At 36.3% G+C, this 24,354-nt stretch overlaps 1 protein-coding gene and 1 long non-coding RNA gene across 2 annotated transcripts; one reads left to right on the forward strand and one right to left on the reverse strand.

Annotated features, from left to right (window-relative positions):
- Positions 1-2,443: 2,443 nt before the first annotated feature.
- On the forward strand, positions 2,444-4,430 carry LOC132159370 (uncharacterized). The gene is made up of 6 exons (XR_009437834.1): positions 2,444-2,541; positions 2,729-2,878; positions 3,173-3,316; positions 3,604-3,703; positions 3,985-4,134; positions 4,383-4,430. It is a non-coding gene; the product is annotated as an uncharacterized LOC132159370 (long non-coding RNA).
- An 18-nt stretch (positions 4,431-4,448) lies between these two features.
- LOC132159369 (AMP deaminase 2-like) lies at positions 4,449-23,739 on the reverse strand. Its single transcript, XM_059568873.1, has 20 exons — positions 23,561-23,739; positions 18,289-18,419; positions 17,065-17,195; positions 15,811-15,879; positions 15,632-15,737; positions 14,390-14,576; positions 14,165-14,306; positions 12,901-12,990; positions 12,698-12,827; positions 11,137-11,331; positions 10,926-11,057; positions 9,842-10,005; positions 9,632-9,758; positions 7,730-7,893; positions 7,530-7,650; positions 5,859-6,032; positions 5,668-5,778; positions 4,841-5,071; positions 4,632-4,646; positions 4,449-4,531 (listed from the first exon to the last, which is right to left on the reverse strand). Exons 1-18 carry the CDS (start codon positions 23,646-23,648, stop codon positions 4,856-4,858), a joined length of 2,478 nt encoding a protein of 825 aa, XP_059424856.1. The 5' UTR covers positions 23,649-23,739; the 3' UTR covers positions 4,449-4,531; positions 4,632-4,646; positions 4,841-4,855.
- Positions 23,740-24,354: the final 615 nt, after the last annotated feature.

Here is a 24,354-nt window from a genome sequence, read left to right on the forward strand (position 1 = left end):
AGTGAAGTGAGGCCGATGATCTGAGCTGAAGAAGACGAGGCTCAATCACTGAATATGAATGCTATTTCTGGATTCCTCTTCCTTCTGGAACCAAAGAATCGCTTTTTTATAAAACAGTCGTAATGTAATATTTTTCATCTAAAACTAAATTGTATTTGATCAGCAATTTGAGTTAATATGAAGACATTTCTTCTTTTGAAAATATTAAAATATGAAGAAATTATTTGAAAAAATGATGCAAAAAATATATTTATTTTTTTGTCAACATTGATGAAAATTTTAATTTGAAACCATCATTGTATGAAATTTATAGGAGCATATAATCTGATCATTATCAGTATTATCCCAATAAATGAAAGGAATTTTATTAATAACTCATGATTGCTCGTGAACAGTCCATATTTATGAAACCTACATATTTATTTATAACAACACAAAATGAATATTCATCTGAATTTTCAAAATAAATTCATTTTACATGCATATGACAAAAGTGTTCAGTTTTTCACGCTGCAGTGGTTTGTCAATACACGTACATATAAGATAAATTGAGAATCCAGGACTTTCAAGCACTTTTCAAGCACATTGTTTTTTTGTTTTTTTTTCAAGGAATATGCACGCACACACACACACACACACAAGCAAACTATTCAGGTCTCTTGAGTCTCACACATTCAGCGTGGTTCATGAGGGAATAGCAGGGGGTTCGTGAGTTGGTGTACATGGTATGTCTACGAGGAAATACCATTAACAAATAATTAATAAATAAAAATAATTAAAAATGTTTTTTTATGATTTGTAGAGAGTAATAATAACAATAGCTGTGTAAATACTATAAAACTTTAAAACGGATAAAAAGTTTTTTTTTTTTTTTTTTTTTTTTAGTTTAACATGCAAGTGTGCCGTTAAATTGAAATATTTACTTAAAAATCAGGGGGTACTTCAAGCACATAATTTTGGTCAAAGTGGTTCTGTAAACAATGCATTTTTTATTTAAAATGTGTATCTCTCCTGGTTAAAAATGACCCTGCAGCTGGTTTTGACGAACTGGATTTGGAGAATTTTTCTGATACAGAGGTGCACAAAAGCCCAGATGAGATTAAACACATGCTTTATTAAAATCAACAAACACTCATTCTCACAAAAAATAGATACATTTCGTACAACTATTCATTATCACTTGCTTTCTAGCATGTTGTGCGTCCAGCTCTGCTCTGGATTTATGTGCTAGTTTCTATAAATTAGGCTTTTTTTGAGTCACGTTTGGTGTTATTTATTAGTTCAGTGTCAAAATACTGTATGGCGATTAGCAGTCAGTATAGCATTCAACTCAAATCTACCGAACACATGCTGGATCGGAAAATGCTACAAACTCAAAACTAACATCAATGTCGAGCGTATAATATATGTTAAACTACTTTGTAAACATCACAGAAACGGAAGGTTTGGTGAGTTCAGTAGGTTTAATATTAGAAGAACAAACAGAGGTTTTGTCTTAACTGCGCCTCCTGCAGGACTGGAGCACATTCACTTCTGAACAGTTCAGCCTTCAGACAACATAAACCCTTTAAAATTAAGAGAAAATATAACGGATAATAGAACAAGAGACTGAAAGATGTGTTCACAGTGAGTTCTGATCCCAAAATAAACCTTAAAGTAGCTAAAGCAAAAGACATAAGGGGTGGGGGGTGCTACTATTCATATAATAGCATATATAATAATTGTATTTATAATACTATATGAATAGCATTATTACATATCGTTTTTAACATATTAATGTTGAAAACAAACTATAATTAATATTATACTTTAATAATATAGACTTTGTGTCATTATGGATATTAATATGTATAATGGTGTTAATTATATTTAGTTTTTAACTTTAATGGTAAAAACTAAATACTAATGTAAAATAGAACTACTGATTTTAGTTTTTTTTTTACATTAACATTTTAAAACTAAATATATTTATAATAATAGTATCAATATATTAAAATCTATCATTTAAAATATATTATAATAATATTGATATAATCGTTTTTAATATTAACTGGTGTTAATATAGTATAAAAAAACTTGAATTATTTCAGTTTAGTTTTACATTTAATTAGATTTAAGTTAATAATTGTAGTTAGGATTAGGTTTTTTAATCACAGACACATCAAATAAAGCCTTCAAAATAAAAGTCTCTACAGTAAAAGGCACGTGCGGGAGCGTGACGTCCTGATGGAGGTGTAACGTCGTACAATAGCGATGCATGGCTAAAACGTCTCTAAACATGCAGCAAAATGAGAGGAAAGGAAGGACAGATGGTGTGTGGGTGGGGTCAGATCTAATCTCGAGCTTGCTGATTGGACAGGCAGTGTGTGGGTGGGGTCAGATCTAATCTTGAGCTTGCTGATTGAACAGACGATATGTGTACGGGGTCAGATCACATTTTGAGCGATATGTGTACGGGGTCAGATCACATTTTGAGCGTTTTGATTGGACAAGTGAAATGTAGGCGGGTCAGATCAGATCTCGAGTGTGTTGAATGGACAGGTGGTGTGTGGGTGGGGTCAGATCAGATCTTATATTGAGCATGTTGATTGGACATGTGGAATGTAGGCGGGTCAAATCGCAAGCATGTTGATTGGACAGGTGGAATGTAGGAGGATCAGATCTTGAGCGTGTTGATTGGACAGGTAGAATGTAGGATGATTAGATCTCGAGCGTGTTGATTGGACAGGTGGTGTGTGGGCGGGGTCAGATCAGATCTTGAGCGTGTTGATTGGACAGGTGGGGTGTGGGCGGGGTTAGATCAGATCTCGAGTGTGTTGATTGGACAGGTGGTGTGTGGGTGGGGTCAGATCAGATCTTGAGCGTGTTGATTGGACAGGTGGTGTGTGGGTGGGGTCAGATCAGATCTTGAGCGTGTTGACTGGACAGGTGGTGTGTGGGTGGGGTCAGATCAGATATCGAGTGTGTTGATTGGACAGGTGGTGTGTGGGTGGGGTCAGATCAGATCTCGAGTGTGTTGATTGGACAGGTGGTGTGTGGGTGGGGTCAGATCAGATCTCAAGTGTGTTGATTGGACAGGTGGTGTGTGGGTGGGGTCAGATCAGCTCTCAAGCATGTTGATTGGACAGGTGGAATATAGGCGGATCATATCTCGAGTGTGTTGATTGGACAGGTGGTGTGTGGGCGGGGTCAGATCAGCTCTCAAGCATGTTGATTGGACAGGTGGAATGTAGGCGGGTCATATCTCGAGTGTGTTGATTGGACAGGTGGTGTGTGGGCGGGGTCAGATCAGATCTCAAGTGTGTTGATTGGACAGGTGGTTTGTGGGCGGGGTCAGATCAGCTCTCAAGCATGTTGATTGGACAGGTGGAATGTAGGCTGGTCAGATCTCGAGTGTGTTGATTGGTCAGGTGGTGTGTGGGTGGGGTCAGATCAGATCTTATATTGAGCATGTTGATTGGACATGCGGAATGTAGGCAGGTCAAATCTTGAGCGTGTTGATTGGACAGGTAGAATGTAGGATGATTAGATCTGGAGCGTGTTGATTGGACAGGTGGTGTGTGGGCAGGGTCAGATCAGATCTTGAGCGTGTTGATTGGACAGGTGGTGTGTGGGCGGGGTCAGATCAGATCTTGACTGTGTTGATTGGACATGTGGTGTGTGGGTGGGGTCAGATCAGATCTCAAGCGTGTTGATTGGACAGGTGGAATGTAGGCTGGTCAGATCTCGAGTGTGTTGATTGGACAGGTGGTGTGTGGGTGGGGTCAGATCAGATCTCGAGTGTGTTGATTGGACAGGTGGTGTGTGGGTGGGGTCAGATCAGATCTTATATTGAGCATGTTGATTGGACATGTGGAATGTAGGCGGGTCAAATCGCAAGCATGTTGATTGGACAGGTGGAATGTAGGAGGATCAGATCTTGAGCGTGTTGATTGGACAGGTAGAATGTAGGATGATTAGATCTCGAGCGTGTTGATTGGACAGGTGGTGTGTGGGCGGGGTCAGATCAGATCTTGAGCGTGTTGATTGGACAGGTGGGGTGTGGGCGGGGTCAGATCAGATCTTGAGCGTGTTGATTGGACAGGTGGTGTGTGGGTGGGGTCAGATCAGATCTTGAGCGTGTTGATTGGACAGGTGGTGTGTGGGTGGGGTCAGATCTGATCTTGAGCATGTTGATTGGACAGGTGGGGTGTGGGCGGGGTCAGATCAGATCTCGAGTGTGTTGATTGGACAGGTGGTGTCTGGGCGGGGTCAGATCAGATCTCGAGTGTGTTGATTGGATAGGTGGTGTGTGGGTGGGGTCAGATCAGATCTCAAGTGTGTTGATTGGACAATTGGTGTGTGGGCGGGGTCAGATCAGCTCAAGCATGTTGATTGGACAGGTGGAATGTAGGCGGATCATATCTCGAGTGTGTTGATTGGACAGGTGGTGTGTGGGTGGGGTCAGATCAGATCTTATCTTGAGCGTGTTGATTGGACAGGTGGGGTGTGGGCGGGGTCAGATCAGATCTCGAGTGTGTTGATTGGACAGGTGGTGTCTGGGCGGGGTCAGATCAGATCTCGAGTGTGTTGATTGGACAGGTGGTGTGTGGTCAGGGTCAGGGCTCATCTCTAGTGTGTTGATTGGACAGGTGGTGTGTGGGTGGGGTCAGATCAGATCTGGAGCGTGTTGATTAGACAGGTGGTGTGTGGTCAGGGTCAGGGCTCATCTCTAGTGTGTTGATTGGACAGGTGGTGTGTGGTCAGGGTCAGATCAGATCTCGAGCATGTTGATTGGACAGATGGTGTGTGGGTGGGGTCAGATCAGATCTCGAGCGTGTTGATTAGACAGGTGGTGTGTGGTCAGGGCTCATCTCTAGTGTGTTGATTGGCTGGATGTGAGTGACAGCCCGTCCTCCTCCTCGATTCTGTCCAGCTCCTGTGTTCGGATGGCCTGTGTGATCAGGTGCAGCTCTTCACACAGAGTCTCGTATCGATACCCCACGCGGATGTCTGGGACGTTTGTGCGCCAGATGTCATTACTGATGGGACCCTCTTTAGTGTAATCAGGACCCAGCCAATGACTCTTACTCTGAAACGAGCAGAAAAGAGAGAACAATTTGAGTCAATAATGTGTCATGTGTCATTTCAAAGCAGCTTTACAGGAAAATATAGATGAATAACTATTGAGTGAATCATTATGCATGTTTTTAAAATATAATGTATATTTAATTAAATTTAAGTTACAAAACTAAATTGAATCCTTTTTTAAATTAATAATTAAGCTTTAAGTTTTATAGTTAAGTTATTTTATGTATATACATGTACATTTATGCGATTTGTTATTTTATTCTGCATTTCTACTGTAGTAAATATTACAGTGTAATTTATTTGTTTTTTTTATTTATTATTATTTGGATGTGTTCCCACACATTTTTATCCATTTTACTTTACTGGAAAGGATTTATAAGTTTATAATTTTTTCACACCACTTTCCAGCCATTTATGAGATTAGCATAACTAGACAAATTATGAGTAGATATATTTTAACAACACAACACACCATGCAAAGAAAATATAGAATTATTGATGATCAAACATTTCAAAGTTAATTTAGTTTTAATAATATGAGTAGTTTCTACATTATACTGCGGTTTCATTTTGTTGGTGTGTGTGTGTGTGTGTTACCTTGTGTGAGAAGCCGCTCATTAACACACTGTTTCTGGCGAGTTCACACATGTCACATGAGCTCAGTTTCCACACCTGAGCGGCGATGCTGTACTCCTCCATCAGAGGCTCCTAAAACACACACACGTTTACACACACACACAAACGTCACAAGTCATCAGTCAGGAGCGTCTCGTGCTGCCGCCGCTCACCTTAGTGAAGTGGAACTGCAGCGGGTCGTCAGTGGACAGAGACACCATCAGGCCGCGGGAAAGATACTCGGGCAGAGGGTTGCGATGGTAACTCAGAAACAGACTGTTGTTGCTGAGTGGAGACATGGCGATGCCCACCTGAGCCAGATAATACAGATACTGCAGGACCGGAGCCTACGACACACACACAGGTACACAATCACTGCTCATCTGACCTCCATTTCCCGCTTACGCATTCATTTCTGTCTGTTTAAAGAGTGTAGGAAACGAGAACCTGTTCAAAATAATGATTGACTCTTATGAAGCCGTTCTTTTCAGTGAATCAAACACATCCAGAGTGACTGATGTACACGGACTGAATTGGTTCTTTTTAGTGAATCAACATTATTAGCACAGTGTTCTAAACAAATGACTCTTTTGAACTGAACTGTTTTATTGAATCAAAATACAAAAACACTGGTTGTGCTGTGTGGTTGATTCACCAAAAAGGACTGGTTCATAAATTTAAGGAATCAGATTATATTAGTTGCTCTGTATTGGCTAAAAAAAATCTAGTTACTGTTCTTTTAAAAGTACTGGATTTAAAAGAGGCGACTAGGATAGTATGATTCCTGAACAAATGATTCCTTTGAGCTGAATCTTGAAATGAATCAAGACTTCTAGTGAAATCCGTTACCATAATAACTTAATTTAGGCATCGGACTACATTGGTTGCTCTGTATGTGTTTGATTCACTAAAAAGAAACCATGTAGTCTGATTCCTGACCTAATGACTCTTTTGAACCGGTTCTTTTTAGTAACTCAAATCCACACAGTGTCAACATCCATTTCAGTGAATTAAAACTTCAAAGTCAGTCCAGTGCAGGACAAGGAATCGAACTACATTACACTATAAAGAGCCAGGTCATACGAATTGTTTGTTCAGGAATCCGACTACACTGCTGGTGCTATACAGTTTTGTGTCAATAAAAAGAACTGATTCATTCAGAGGTGTTTGTCTTTAAAAGAACTGGACTGGAATGGTTGCACTGTATTCGTTTGCTAAAAAGAGCCTTCTTCCAGGAAATAATAATGATTCTTATGAACGGTTTCTTTTTAGTAAATCAAATCCAGAGTGTGACCAGTGTAGTCCATCTCCAGATTCATATGAACCAGTTCATTTAGTGAATCAAACACATACAATCCAAATCACATAGTGTAGTGTGACTAGTCTGGTTCCCAGATTAATGGTTCTTATGAACCAGTTTATTTTAGGGAATCAAACACATACAGCTCAACCAGTTATAGTCTGATTCCTGAACAATTGACTCTTTTGAACCGGTTCTATTTACAAAATTAAATCCACATAGCATGACCAATGTAATTCAATTCTAGGACTAAAGATTCTTATGAACCAGTTTATTTTAGGTAATCAAAGCCACACATAGTAAAGTGTGACTAATGTAGTCCGATTCCCGGATTAATGGTTCTTATGAAACAGTTAATTTTACTGAATCAAACCCAACCAAACAAACATTCCTGAACTAGTGACTCTTTTGAACTGGTGCTTTAAGTGAACCAGTTCATTTTTCTGAATCACACAAGCACTGCACAACAGTTCGTCTGATTTCTGACTCTTCTGAAGCGGTAGTGAATCAGTCTCTCTTGATGTCCTCCCTAGCATCTAGGTACCTTCCTGAGCAGCAGTCCGTGTGAGATGTTTTCTGACAGCATGAATCCGGACACCAGGTGATGGATAGGCCCCGCCTCCCCGCAGTGAGGTCGCAGCACGAAGGTGTTGAAGCCCCGCCTCCTGCTCACACAGACAGACGGGTGATTCAGGTGACTCTATCTAAAGTGATTCGATCTCATGATGTGTCGTGAGTGAGTACCTGCGCAGGTGGTTGAGCACGGCCATGTTGACGTACATGTAGTACAGGTAGTACGAGTACGGCGGGTTGTCGTTGTCACACCAGCGCGCCGGAGACGGACTGTCCAGGTTGAAGACGTGATTCTCCGGTTTGGACTCGTCGTCCACGCTGTCGAATCCCACCACCTAAACATTCAAATCAACGTTTTGTGGCTTACAGTTAGTTTTTCTCCTCAGCTCAAACGAACTAGAGGCCCTGATGACATCATCGTGCACTCCGTAGATTTCTGTCCAATTAGACGCTCTCTAAAATGACTGCTTCCTGTTTCAACAGGAAATAACCTTGTTACGTGTTTTTATACAGTCTCTAATGCGCACGGAATCAGAATAACACACTAAATGATTCATACTGGTGAATCAATTCGTGTTGACAAGGACTACATGATCGATTTCTCAATTCTAATATCTCAAAAAGTTAAGGAGCTTAATTTTATGTCGCTTTAGCGATGTTTTTATAACTGTGTTATATGAACATTTCACTCACTCCCAAACTTTCGATTCACTCTGCGAATCAGTTTGTGAAGGACCAGAAGTGCAAAACTAAAAATTATTTTAAAGATTCAACTCATTTTCATTTGTGTTCATTGATTTAATGTATTTAATTCTTAAATGGCCATTTATAAATAATACTTTATTTCTGCATTAGTACATTAATATATTCTATATATTTACATGTTTAATTTGCAGTATACATGCAGTATACATATTTATCACTATTTATTTTAGCAGTTTCTGTCTTTGGTTTAAGTTGGTTTAAGACTGAATCATTGCAAAGATCCTGTGTTATTTTAGTTATTAATATACTGAATTGTTTTTTTATTTTACAATTTATTTTAAGTAATTTTGTATTACTTTTCATATTTTTATATGTCTTTATTTATTCAGTTTTATTTATTTATTTCAGTTTTAGTACTTTTAGTACATCATGTTAAACTAAATGAAAATGAGAAAAGTTGTCTTGGGTTATTATCGTTACATAAAGCTATACAATATATATATATATATATATATATATATATATATATATATATATATATATATATATATATATATATATATATATTCAGTTGGCTGGCATTAACTGGAAATAAATAAACACTAAAACTGAGCTAAAAAAAAAAGTTACACCCAAATAGTAATATTAAAAACTAATAACATTAAGAAGAGCACATAAATTTTTTTGAAAAATGTTAACTAATATAAAATATAAAAGCTAATTAAAAATGAAAAAAAAAAGTGTATATATAAATAATACTAAAATAACACTTAATAACACGCTTGGCAACTATTTGAGATATTTATGTATTTAATTTTATTTGAAGTAATAAACGTTTTTTATGGTTGTAGTTTTAATAAAAAGGTCTGACTAGGGCTGCGAAGGGGTGGGTAATTTCCAGTAAATTTCCAGAAACCTTCCAAAAATATACAAAGGCAATTAATATATAAAAAATGATATAACAAAGACGGTTAATACGATATAAAAAGGCAGTTTACAGAGAAGGTACAATATACAAATATAAAAGTGCAAATTACCAATTTGTGTGCAAGATTAGCTAGTTGCAATGTTATAAGGTACTAAATATATGGAGTGCAGCAGTTTTTATAACACACAAAACAATACAGTGTAAAAGCCATTAAATGGGACCCACGAGGGTATCATCTGATGGCCAGACACCGTCTGGTGCTTCAGTGTGAACAGGACTGGTGGTCTAAGAGCCCGTCTTTGACTCTCCGTGAGGAGCTGTAAAAATCTGCATTATTCTTTAGATTGTCTGGAAGCCCTTTCCATTCTTTGATGGATTTATAGGTAAAGGAATTTAGTAAATTGTGTATCTCTGTGTGTGTGTGTGTGTGTGTGACTCACGTGCTGCAGGAACAGGTGCAGCTGCGGGTGGCTGCTGGGATTGATGGTGACCTCGAACAGCGGCAGGAAGATGTTCTCCAGCATCTGCTGGAAGTTACTCAGATGCTGCTTAGTGCGGTAAACATCGCTGCGCACAAACACACAACACACCGTCTCAAACTCACTGCGTGTGTGTGTGTCTGATGTGAGTGTGTGTGTGTGTCTCCTCACAAGAGGCGTGGGATCTGCACGAGCCAGCGCACGTTGTCGGAGTAGACAGAGTGAGAGACGGCCCACAGCGCCAGTTTGTCCCACTCGTCCATGGATCGGCCGTAAATGGACAGACGCAGCTCAGCGTTCTGATACTTGCTCTCCTCCAGGTCTGACATCACTTCCTGCGCACACAGGAAACACACTGAACATACGCCATCATCTGGGCTCGTTTGGGGTTTAGTTAATTATTATTAGAGTTTGAAGTGGGACGTACAAATTAATGCATACAGTTATGAGATGCGTTTCAATGAAGACATTATTAAACATCTCTTTTCTTTATGGTATTTTGTTTCTTCAAAAAAAAAAAACTACACTTTGAAAAAGAAAATATATTTTTTAGTAATTGCAATTTTCATTTAAACATATTAAGTACTTTAACACATTATTTTATATTTATAACACTAATTAAGTAAAATAAATAGCATAATCAATAAAACATTTATTTTTGCATATTGTTTGCTTTTCTTAAAACTACATATTGAAAGCGAAATATATTATTTAATTTATTTGATCAGTTTTTTTTTTTATTTAACTTTACTAATTAATTTTAAAGTACATATTAAGGAAAGTAAGCCAAAATATATCTTTAAAAAAAGTTTTATAAAGAAAAAAAATGATAATACTGAATAATTTTTGAAAAGTTTAAACATTTTTAAATTCGCATATAGAAATACACACATTACATTGTTTTACGATATATATATATATATATATATATATATATAATACAGTTAACTTTTATGTTGTCAATTGTTTCTATATTACATTTTATTCCTAATTATATTCTAATATTGTGTATGTATATATTGCAATAATTCTTCTTATCAATACTATATTTTAATATAAATACTATATAAATGTTAGTATTCCAATACATTGTATAATTATAGTTATATATAGTATATAGTTCTAAATATTTGAATTGAGATATTTATTAGCATTGTTTGATGATAGACAGTATTATATAATGCGTTCCCAGTCCAGTAGTTGTAAATATGACAGTGACTGCTCTGAGTTATGATGATGTTAGCGTGGTGTGTACCTTGACGATGTGTCCGAAGTACTTCCCCTGGATCTGGTTGTCTGTCTTGATGAAGATCTCTCTGAAGATGGACTCTCCGATGGGGTTGTATTTAGAGTTGAACTTGTCGAAGCGGTGGAAGGTGTTCCTGTCCTGCGGAGGGAGCGGAGGTGTCACGTGACTCGTGTGGTGTGTGTGTGTGTGTGTGTGTGTGTGTGCGAGCGGGTCTCACCGCGTGCATCTCCAGCGTGTCCACACTCAGGTCGTACGCCGTCAGGTTCATGTTCTCGAACACCTCCATCATGGTCTGTCCTCGGCCGTCCTGCACGCGCACGATCTCGTCCGGGTACTTCTTCACCGAGCTCTTGATGAAGCGCAGCAGGTGCTTCTGGTTCATGCAGGACGAGGCGTGGATGTGTGTGTCCACCTGATCAGATTATAGAAATATTCATCACAATTCACACACTCACTCAATCTGCTAGACTCTACTAGACTATGAAACGCAAATCGGTTTCACGTGCACGCTTACATTTCGACAGCAATTTATTCAGAGCGAGATCTAGTTTGCTGTGCTTGTTTTTCTCTTTGGTGCAACATTTTGAATTTAAGAAAAAAAATTGTTTTTTGTTTGCAGTAGTAATTTCAAATGGATTTGCTCAATGATCATAAATTCTCAAAGAATCAAAACAACCATATAATCATTAAAAGAAAGAAAGAAATCAGTAGGCAAGTTGAAAATGCATTCATTTAAATATTGTGTATTTATTAATATTTTTAATATTATAAGTACTTTTTATATAATTACATTTTGTTGGACATGTTTCTACAAATAATTCTATTATATGATACAGAACAGCGATTTATTTTCAATTCGAGGATAATTTCAGTACAAGTAATTTAAATTGATAGTTTTATGATAGTTATCTTGTATTCTAATAGTCTATATATTTTAATATTCTAATGCTATACATTATATTTATATAATAATCAGTGCTGTCAAATGACTAATCATGATTAATCGCATAAAAAAGTTTGCTGTGTATATTTATTATGTGTATATATAAATACATACACATCCAGCATATATTTTGAAAATATTTACATGTCTAAATTTATATTCATATTTAATATATAAACAACATATTTTCAAATATATATACATTCGTGTGTTAAAAAAATATGTACATAATAAATATACATAGTACACACACACATATATATTATTTGAACAAAAACTTTTCTTTTGGATGTGATTAACCGTAAATAATAATTTGACAGCACTAATAATAATTTAATTTATTATGATGTTTTATATGATAAAATAATGTTATAATATAAAAATATTGTTCTATATTTTCTGTATAAATACTTTATCCTTTAACAGTTAATTATACTATTATTATATGTATATTATATTATTAGATTTATTTTAATTAAGTGTTTAAATTTGTAATTTTTTTTTTTACATGGTTAATAATCACTATTTTTGTAGTCTATTTCAGAACTCTAACACTGTGCATTAATATTAAAATTTATATATTTTAAAATTTAGTATTTATTATATATATATATATATATATATATTTATTTTTTTAATTATTATTATTTTTTTCATTTTGATAATTATTACTGTACTAGTTAATTTTATAAAAATTTTGATTTTTTTTTTTTTTAATGTATTTTTCAATCCTAATACTCTACGTTGATATTGCACTCTCATTGAGCTTATTTACGTAAGTAGATGATATATTTTTGATGATGATTTTTTTCCTTCTGTTGAAGGGAAGCGTCACCTTGCGTATGTTGTAGAAGTCTCTGTGTGGCACCTTCTTCTGCGCGGCGAGCTCCTTCATCTCGTTCAGCAGGACGTGCATCTGAAACTTAGAGCTCAGATACTGCAGCCGCCGGTAACAGAACGACTTCCTGCAGAGAAACGCACAAATCAGACGCGGCACATAGGCCGAGCCCAGTGCATGCTGGGAGACGAGTCACTCACACAGGGCCGTTAATGATGAGCGCCATCATCATGTTCATGTCGGCGATGTATTCCTGCAGGTCTGGATACGGCAGGTCCAGCTCGGTGCTCCTGCGGATCGTTTCAACACAGACGTCTTTATAAAGCCACAGTTAAGAACTAAAGCACACACAGTGAAGAGACGAGCCTGTTTCAACCCTAGCGAGTCGTCATCATAGTGAGCGTCTTTAGGCATCATATCTCCTGTCATGAAGACATCTGTTGTTGTTTGAAGAGTAGCACTTTCATCAGTGGTTTCTAATAGAAGACTAATCCACTTCTTGTATTATTGATTATTGAGTTTTGTCATATTACATTTAGTATTACTTGATTTGATTTATTGAATTTCAGTTCAGTTTGCCTCTACTCAAGTTTTATTTTAGTTTAATATATTTTCTGTATTCATTTAAACTTTACTTTTAGTAGTTTTGTTGTTTTTGCTCGCATTTTTTACAATAATTTATGACTTAAACTAAAAGAAAGTGTTAGAAATTTTTAAAATATATATTTTTATTTCAGTTAAATGTTAAAATGTTTAACAAAATGTTGGTAATCGTTTTATTAGCAGTTAGCGATAATAACCCTGGCATAGGATCAAACCTGTTTACGAATTTTCACACTTTCTTTTTCTTTTCAATAAACATTAATATGTTTTTACTGGTTACATTTACTTAACAATAGTAACACTGATCTTACTTTATTCAATTAAAATTTGCATTGTAAGTTAGCAATCTGACTGCCAATCCAAATTTAGTTTATTCTTACAAGAACATTTATATAAAAAACATATATAAACCGATCTACTTATAAAATATATTTAATTAACATGATTATATTATTTAAAACAGCTATTCAGAGCTATAATGTATTACAAGATTCAACAAACCCAATAATATTTGTGTTATTGTTTATTGGAAATGTATTTGTTTGCTTCTTTGTGGTAAAATAACGTTTTTTTATATATTATTGTAGTACATATATATAATTTTTTAATATTGTTATTATTTAATTCAATGTTTTCCTTTCAGTTTCTTTGTATTTAATTGTGAGATGTACTAGTATTTTCTGAGTGCGAGCCGTTTCTGCACTATATTTTTCCAGTGTATTTCTCATGTAGACGAGTGTTTAAACAGGCTCATGTGTCTTCATGACCCATTTTCCCTTTCGAGGGCATCCTCAAAAGTAGGTTTAGTTAAATTTAGCTAATTCAGAGGGTGTCTGCAGTCGGTTTGTCCCTGAAACTCACTTGTCCATGGGGCTTTGTTCGGTGTAGACGTGAATGACCCCGTCCACCATCTTGCAGCTGTATCCGGCGTCCGGTGGCAGGTTCTTCGTGTCCTGTCCCTCGTATGGGTTCGTTTCTGACACCGGCGCATGAACGGACATGTCTGAGACACACACACACACACACACACAGATAAGTGCTGGTTCGTGTCAGGCCCTGTACACACGTGGAGGTGCTCACACACACCTGAGTCTCCGGGACTCTCGAGAAGGTCCTTGTACATGTCGTCGTCCAGCGGTCTCTGGCTCAGCTCCTGCAGGGATCGTCCCGTGGTTTTATAAAAGGTCTGCAGAGACTGCACCATGTACTTCTCTCTGATGAACAAGGCCTTCACAACACACTTCGCTGCGTCCACCAGATCTGTGAAGGGCACCTGAACACACAAACGTCACAATAATCGATCTAGAATCAGCCAACATCAATGAATCAGTGTATTTGCCCTGTTTTACAGTAATCAAATCTGTAACTTAAATTTGACCGCTTAGAGAAAATGGATTATTAATATTTTTAAGGGACAAAGCTTAGAGAAAAAAAATAAATAGAAAACATAGAGAAACAATTTTTTTAAAGGTGAAAACATATTTTTTGAAAGATCAAAGACTTAGAGAACTTTGAAAAAAACTGAGAAAACTTAATATTGAGATCTTCGAGGCTCAAAACTTAAAGAAAAAAAGAGAATATTTAAAGAACTTGGCGAAACTGAACAAAGTTAAGAATTTGTTAAAGAAGTAAACTTACAAAACTGTGAGGAAACTTAACATTAACAAAACTTGGAGAAAACTTAATTTATATTTATACAATTTTAATAATAATAATCTATTAAGAATGTTTAAAGAACAAAACATAGAGAAGTTAGAGGAAGACTTTTTTCTGTATAAAAATCATGATGATACAGATAATTTTGTTTTATAAGCAATTTCTATATTACCTAAATTCTCAGTTTGAATTGCAATTTAAGTTTTCTATCTAATGTTTCAACTCCAGCTATGTTTCAATTAAGGACAATTTTACTAAAAACATAAGAATAAACTGATTTTATCATTATTTATCAAATGTATTCACAAGTTAATAGCTGATTGCTTGCTTCAAATGAAAAGTTTTTAAAATGATTTATTGATTTGCATTCAGGGATTTCATAAGTGATACTGCAAGTTTTTCAATTTCTTTTAATTTCTCATAATTAAAATGGAAGATACACACCTAGCAAGAATTTTGTTAGTTGAAATATTACGTGTTTTCATTCAGTAGATTGCTTTTATTATTATGAACTTTGTGAAAAGTGCTACAAAACACTTGTTAAAATGTATTAGTACATATACAGTATTAAGGTGCATGACTCAGATTTATTAATATTGTAAAAGTTTTGTTCTCTGTTTTATTGTCATTTCTTCAAGCAAACTAAGTGAATCTGGTTTCTCTGGTTCTCACCCCACACTTCTCCTCTCCTGATATGGACACGCGCTGGAAGTTTTTCTCCACAAGTGTCTCCATATGATGCATGTACAGCTGGTCCACATGACTGTCCTTCAGATACCTGCAGACAGACACATGAGATGAGAGACACGGAGGAATGGACAGACAGAGACGAACGGACGCCAGTCACTCACTCCAGGTCTGTTGCGCTGTCTATTTTCATGAAGTCTTGTTTCGCCCGCAGCAGAATCTCAGGCTCAAGCCTTGAAGGATGTGAGGCAAAGTGGCAGATTTGAGTGAGCAACACACACACACACACACAGGAGGTGAGGATATAAATAACTCAGATTGATTTTTCTAAAGCACTTTCATTTAAAATGCAGCAAAGGGAATCTGAAATTCTCCACCCGAGCAGAAAGAGTGTGCGTTTAAGCATCTGTAAGAGACACGAACCCAAACACACCCACACAAACGCTTGAAACGCGGCCAAACTCTGGCCTGTTGTGTCTGTGTGTGATTACGTGTCTCTGTGTTTGGTGGTTGTTTTGGACCAGTGTGTTCAAAGCAAAGAATTCACACAGATCGACAAACAAAAAGCCTGAGCAGGTGCAAAGCCAAAATAACACAAACAAATGATTGTTTGACTTTCAGAAACTTTAACAGTTCCCAAAACATCATTTTACCTGAATTAAAGACTTCAAATATTCTGAAATATGCTTAAAAAAATCAGTCTAACACCTTGGTCAAAGTTCTTTAGGAAGGGAAAATTGCTTTATTTTCAAGTTTTTTTTGTTTTGTTTTTTACTTAGCTTAATAAATATATGGAAAGTAGAATATTATTAATGATAAATAATATTACCAACATTTTTAATAAATATCTTTAGGATTAATAATGTTCCCCTTTTATTTATTTTACTTTACAAAGTTGTTTTTTATTTATGTACCGTATTTTCCGGACTATAAGTCGCACTTTTTTTCATAGTTTGGCTGGGCCTGCGACTTATAGTCAGGTGCGACTTATTTATCAAAATTAATTCAACATGAACCAAGAGAAATGAACCAATAGAAAACATTACCGTCTCCAGCCGCCAGAGGGCGCTCTATGCTGCTCAGTGCTCCTGTAGTCTACACTGAAAACATAGAGCGCCCTCTCGCGGCTGTAGACGGTAATGTTTTCTCTTGGTTTTAAATAAATGCGACTTATAGTCCAGTGCGACTTATATTTATTTTTTTCCTCATCATGACGTATTTTTGGACTGATGCAACTTATACTCAGGTGCGACTTATTGTACGAAAAAAAACGGTACTTGCGTTTAATATTTTATTCCAAAATCTCAATGCACATAATGAACCCCAAAGATTTAATGTATACTGATTGGCGTTCAGTGTGCGCAAAAAAATGCGTTGCATTCCACACAGTTAGGATGTTTAGTGTGTGTGTGTTGTACTTGACGTCTTGACTGATCTGTCGCTCCAAACGGTGGCGTTTCTCCTCCAGCTGTTCAATAGGACTCTCTTCAGGAAACTCGTACGGAGCACAACGCATGTCGCTGTCCGTTAGACTCCTCGCCAGCAGCTCCTGCACATGAGTAACACACACATACATGTTACAAGAACACTAACGCTGAAGTGCAAACGCACACGTTACAAATACATGTTACAATCATACACATGTATTCCAATAACACATTACAAACAAATGTGTTATAAACACATGTGCAAGTTACAAGCACACACACACAAGATAAAATTACACTCATTACATAGACATGTTCAGGCACACGTGTTACACACACGTTACAAACACTGTTGCACACACCTCGCAATCATATGTTACACACACATTGCAAACACGTTACAAAACAATCACAAGTTACACTCGCACACACATTACAAACACACATGCATTACAGCAACACGTTACAATCACATGTGTTACAATTATACATGTGTGTTGCAATCATTACAATTACATTACATTACAATCAAACGCACGCGTTACAAACACACAATATTACAAATGCCTCTCAAACATAGCGTTACACACACATTGCAAACACACACATTACAAACAATCATACAAGTTACACACACAAACATTACAAACACACACATGCATTACAGCCGCACATTACAATCACATACGTTACAAACATACATGCACATGCACATTACAATCACAAACACACACAATATTACACATGCCTCACAATCATACGTTACGCACACATTGCAAACACACACGTTACAAACAATAATACAAGTTACACACACAAACATTACAAACACACTCATGCATTACAGCCGCACATTACAATCACATACGTTACAAACATACATGCACATGCACATTACAATCACAAACACACACAATATTACACATGCCTCACAATCATACGTTACGCACACATTGCAAACACACACGTTACAAACAATAATACAAGTTACACACACAAACATTACAAACACACACATGCATACACATGCACATTACAATCACAAACACACACAATATTACACATGCCTCACAATCATAAGTTACACACGCGCACACAAACATTACAAACACACACACCGCATTACAGCCGCACATGTTACAATCACATACGTTACAAACAGACGTGTGCATTACAATCATACACGTTACAACCACACGTATTCTGATCACACACCTCAGCGATCTCCTTGTATTTGCCGTCCATGGATGTGCGCAGGTCGATAGGCAGGTGTTTTTGGGTGACTGGTGTGCCGGGCAGAGAGCGCTGGGACATCAAAGGCCTCGCGTCAGCGAAGCCACACAGATCTACACACACACACAGACACACAGAAACAGACAGAATATTAAAGATGCTAATAATAGTGCTGGTTATATCAGTCACTGGGGTTGGTGCTCATAGCTGTGGGTTCACTCACGATTTTCATCTGCTGGACAATACAAAAAATAAATAAAAATACAAAATTAAGAAAGATGCCACACAATGAGGGAGGGATCTGAGTCAGACTAGTGACCAGAGGAAAAAAATGCATAGCAACCACAATGACCATCCACAATGCCCTAGTAACCTAGTAACGCTCCATTAATCATCTAGAATGCACAGCAACCAGGAACAACACCCTAGCAAAGCTTTAGTATCTATCTACTTAGACACATTTAGCTAATTGAGCGACTGACTGGCTGGTTTTTGTCAGTCATGACAGCAGTGCAGTGTTCAGTACAGAAACTATCACACAGTACGAGCCAGAGTGTCTGATTCTCATTATTAAAGCACAGAGCTCGTGTGCAGATGACACCCATTCATCAGTGTCACTAACAGACGCTTCACGCTCACACTTCAGTGCACTCGGTTTTCCATTAGAAACACATCTAAGATGAATCAGAAAACAGTTATATATTGTTGAAAAACCACTTCTACTAATACTAAATATATTGAAAATCAACTGGGGGTTTTGTCTGTAAAAAGAAAACCAAAACAATGTCCATACAACGTTCTTCAAATATTGTTGGTGCTCTGCACAAGAAATATATGAAGAAATATACAGAAATTTATGATGATTCAAAACTGTTTATAAGCCTTTATTATTAGCTCTATTTAGTATTAGTGTTTATTGGTCTAAGTACTTTTGTTTCTCTCTCGCTATGTATTATACACAGTAATATACAAAAATGTAAATCTTCAATTAAACTTAATTTATATTTAATTTTTATAATGTTCACTCCATTTCAAATCTATCGTTTCTTTCAATCTTATCTAACAGGTCGTACTCTATTTCTAGTGAGGAGTTAAAGTTGAAGGAGTTTACATCAAAGCCTTCATGTTACTAGTGGGGTTCTGCAGGGCTCAGTTCTGGGCCCTCTCTTATTTTATTATTTATCTTCTACCTCACTACCTTACTTTGGTAATATTTTTAAGATTCTGGCATTCAGTTCCACTGCAATACTGATGACACCCAACTGTACCTATCCTCCAAACCTACCTCTACGTTTCCTACGTCTGTCCTCTCAGATTGTATAGCTGAGATTAAAGAGTCGCTTACATCAAATCTTCTTAAACTAAATAGGAAGACTCATTTTTCTCTTGTTGGCTCAAAAAACCAATCTGGCCAAGTCTAAATGTTCCTCAGTGAATATTGAACATTTTACAGTGTCTGTGACTAAACCGGTTAAACGTTTGGGTGTCATCCTTGAAAGACTTTCATCATTCAAAGCACATATAAATAGTGTCATTTGCTCTGCATATTTCCATATACATAATATTGTCTTCGTCCAGCTCTTTTGGGTAAAGAGCACAGTGATCTTTGTGCTTTAGTCACTTCCCGTATTATTGTAATGGTCTTTTTGTGGTCTGCCTTCAAAGCTTCTCCATAAACTTTATATTGCTAAATATATTGTGTTTATAATTGCAGATGCGAAATTACGTAGCTTGTCAGTGAACTACAGCTCAGCGTATTAAATGACGCTCCATCTGAAAGCACATGATGGAGATTTACTACTAATCACAGAACCGACTTTACTGAGATGCACATGTGATTTATCATGCAGCCCTAAGAAAATGAATAATTTTGATGACATCGATGGTTTCTGCAGCGGGGAAGATACATACGATATTAATAAGATCGGTATTGAGCAAGTTCAGAGGTTGTCATATGTGGATCAACTTACTTTGTTGTGTATTTTAAACAGTTTCGATATGAAAAATACATTTTGTATTGATACATTGCATTTTGGGAAAAAATAATCCGTTTTTATAATAAATCTTTGAAAATCAAAACCTGGATTTGAATTATTAATGTTATTATAACCTAAAGCTGCTATGTGAAAGCCTTATTTTACTCAAAAATCAAAATAGATTTATAGCATTTTGGAACAAAACTCTTCATATTATATATATATATATATCATTTTACATACACACACACACACACACATATAAATGTATGTGTATATATAAATACAATATAAAGAGAGATATCACAGTTATTTAAAAAAATAGATAGTGACCATTGTAAAATTGGCACTGAAATGCAGGTAAAACATCAATCTTCCTGTCAAAACAATGAGGAGTTTGACACATCATGTGACTTTAAGGTGATCATGTGACACGTATTCCACAACATTCCACATAAAACACCTCAGCCCAGTGCAAAAATAAAGCCATCTCACACTCACAAACACACATGAATAGAGAGCCGCAGACAGGACGAGTGTGTATAATGAGTGTGTTATCTGTGTGTAGTGTGTGTAATGTGTGCAGTACCTGCGTGTAGACTGATCTCTGCTGGGATGCTCAGGATAACAAGCACTTCCTGTCCAGCTTAGTGTGTGTGGTGTGTGTGTGTCTGTCTCTCCCTGCAGTGATTCTCTCTCAGTGTGTGTCTGGACGCTCGGGTTCACTGGTGTATGGCTCATACCACGTTGCAGATGGAGGTGGGGGGGTTTGGTAGCGGGATGCACCACTGTATTTTTAAACCCCATTGTGTTTACAGAGGAATCCTGGGAAAACCAGCATGAACACGCCTCTCTCTCTCTCTCTCTCTGTGTGTGTGTGTGTGTGTGTGTATGTGTGTGTGTGTGGCTGCATCCCAATGCAGCACTACCGTACTGTGCAGCACATACTCACACTGTAGTGTGCACTACAATGCACTACACTGTAGACACGTGACCTCATTACGTTACATTTATTCAAGAAGGAGAGAAAAGTGCCAGAATGCACACCAGCCTGAAAAATACTGTTTTATTTGTGTGTGTGCGTATATATATATATATATTTAACAATAATCATATTACAATATTATATTATATATTTTATTTTAAATCATTGTTATTATATCGAGTTGTTTTATTATCTATATTAATATTTTATTAATATTTTTTGTATTTGTTTTATTATTTTAGCATTTAATAGCCCCGCCTCTCAGTCAAACGAGCCAATCACACGTCTCTCTACTCAAAAATGCAGATTAGCCAATCTAGCAAAATAAAAAAATAAAAAAGTTTTATTCGTGTGATCGGAGTTTTAGAAGAATATGTTGGCAAATTTTTCTCATAAATGTGACTTTTTTTATGCACACCTAGAAAATGTTTTGGTGAAGTTTATTTTTCTTTAATATTATTTAAGTCATTTTGTTAAAAATATTACAAATATTTTCTTAATATTTTGTTGTTTTCAACCAAAAATAAGATGGCCACAGAGTGAATTGACATGCCTTATAAGGATTTAATTCAGAAATATCATCAGCAAATTACAATTTATGGTTCTTTTACCCTTTTAAGCCAATTGTGTGTGTTTATTTTTCTTGTAGTTTCCGTACAACCAATCACAAACTGACATAATATTCTTTTTCGGATAAGCCCCACCCCTGAACGACTGTGATTGGCTGTTCTATTTAAGTCCTTTACTGTGTATGCAAGGAGTTATTGAGCAGAATAAGCTGACGAGTGAAATAAAACACAGGGACTGAACTCATGTAACTGTAACCCAGTGTCTAGACTGAGCTTTAGAGACACACACACACAGGTTCATATTTAGAAGCTGAACACACACATTGTGTTGCTAATGAGAGATTTGTTTGTATTCTGTGTGTGTGTGTTATATTACCTGATCTCTGTGATTAACTGTACTTTAGACTCTCAAACCCCTCAGACTGTTAGACTCCATGCACACGCACACACACACACACACACACACACACACACACACACACACACACACACACACACACACACACACACACACACAATATCCAGCAGATGGAGCTCTACAGAAATCCACAACGGTTTGTTGTGTAATAATAATAAATATTGTATGTAAAGTCCAGTACAGGTCAATAAAGATTATATAACAAAAATTAAAAAAAAGTAAAAGAATAAAAAAATATTATTCATACATGTGTGCGTGTATATTTAAATATTAAATGTTTTATCATTTGAAATTAAAACAGTTTTAATTCTACTAATAATCAGAGTTCAACAATTAAAACTATATGCCATGTATATTGTTATATTTTGTTGTTTATTTTATTATTTCAGTATTTATTTATTTTATTATATTTAAATATTAAAAAATAAATATATTTTCATCTTTGTATTGAACGGTCAAATATTTAATCCTAAAATGTATTTCTCGCTCATTTGTATTCATTGGTTAAATTTTTTTTTTACAAATAGTTTTATTTTGTTGTTTTTATATTGCATTATTTTATTATTTATATTAATATTTTAATTTATTATGATTTTATTATTATTATAGTATTCCTTTTTTGAAGTAGCAGTAGTAGTTTGTTTTTGATTGTGAATTTTTCTTTTATTTGTATTCATTAGTTTATATGCTTTTTTCATTTATTTGAATTTTTTTGGTGCAATCATACAGTAGGACTTATTCTAGACTCATATTTTGTTGTGCTATTAACAGAATTTTCTTGAAATCATTGCATTTTCGTCTCTTTCAGATGAACCAGAAAGTTGCAGGTTCAATCCCAGGTAAGACCCACAGCACAAGCTCCTGTGTAATTCATGAGCTCTCACGTCACACGGCTGGACCAACACTTACCCACAATCCCACATTCCTGCCCTCTGCACTTTTCATTAATATATTGATGCGCTCGGGACGAAGCAAACAAAACTGACTGACAAATGATGAAAGTTGCTCGTTTCTGTTCTGAGATCAGATCAGAAAGAAGCACTGACCAGTGCAATGGAGATTCATAAATACATTTTAAATTATTTAAAAATAATTTAATTAAAATGTGAAAAAAAAACACGGTTAAAAATACATTAATAAATATTTGTTTTAATATTGCATCCATTTTGCAGAGTAAAAGCACTCAAAAAGAAAACAAACTCCAAACTGGCCTGAACTGCTCTGAAGACATGGTCCCCATCACACCCCACCCATCTATCCTGTCTATGTCTCGGCCTGTCTGTGTCCCCTCTGCGGCAGGACTCACCCGGGCTGGTCCTGCTGTGTAAACTGCCTCTCTTGCAGGGTTTGGTTTTGCTTTGGCTCTGTGCTGAAGCTGCGCTGGAGTCCGACATGCTGCCGACCGTCTGTCTGATCACGGGACAGATGGAGAGAGAGAGGGGACGAGTGCTAGGAGACAGACTCTCTTATCAGAGCAGGAAGACATGCACAGGGGGCGGGGCCTGGGGATCTCTTAGCTGCAGTAGTGGAGGCGGAGCCACTCCCTTCATACATCAGCAGAGGGGAGGGGCTTAGGATTCCCCCACAACATGCTCAGCCTCATTTTGATCTGCAGTAACCATGCAGCAAGAGTGACATCACTGAGAGAGAGAGAGCGAGTCTCCCCAATGGCATTCAGTAGGGTCGTCTAAAATCAACAATGCTGTGCTCAGTTTAAAAGCACAAATAAATCAACAAAAAAAAGTGCATTAAAAAGAAATAAAGATTTTAAAAAGAAATAAATAAACTGACAAAATATTAAAAATGCGAAGTTTTTTCAAAGCATACTTTGATATTGTTTCATATACTGCAGTAGTTTGGAAGTATGCAAACAGAATGTAGTATGAATTACATGCAGTACATTTACTACAACTATCCTGCTCACAGAAACTTGTTTTTTAAACTAATGTTAGAGGGTAATTTTTTTAGAATAAAAAGAAAAAAAGACGATAGAATAGAGAATGCTAGTATTAGAGACTCGTTGTTAAAGAAAACAAGTAGTGAGTATAGAAATTGAAAAAAAAGTGTGTGTTAGAGACCTATAGAATAAAATAGATTCAA

The sequence above is a fragment of the Carassius carassius genome, chromosome 16, assembly GCF_963082965.1.
Source record: "Carassius carassius chromosome 16, fCarCar2.1, whole genome shotgun sequence".
Lineage (NCBI taxonomy): Eukaryota > Metazoa > Chordata > Actinopteri > Cypriniformes > Cyprinidae > Carassius > Carassius carassius.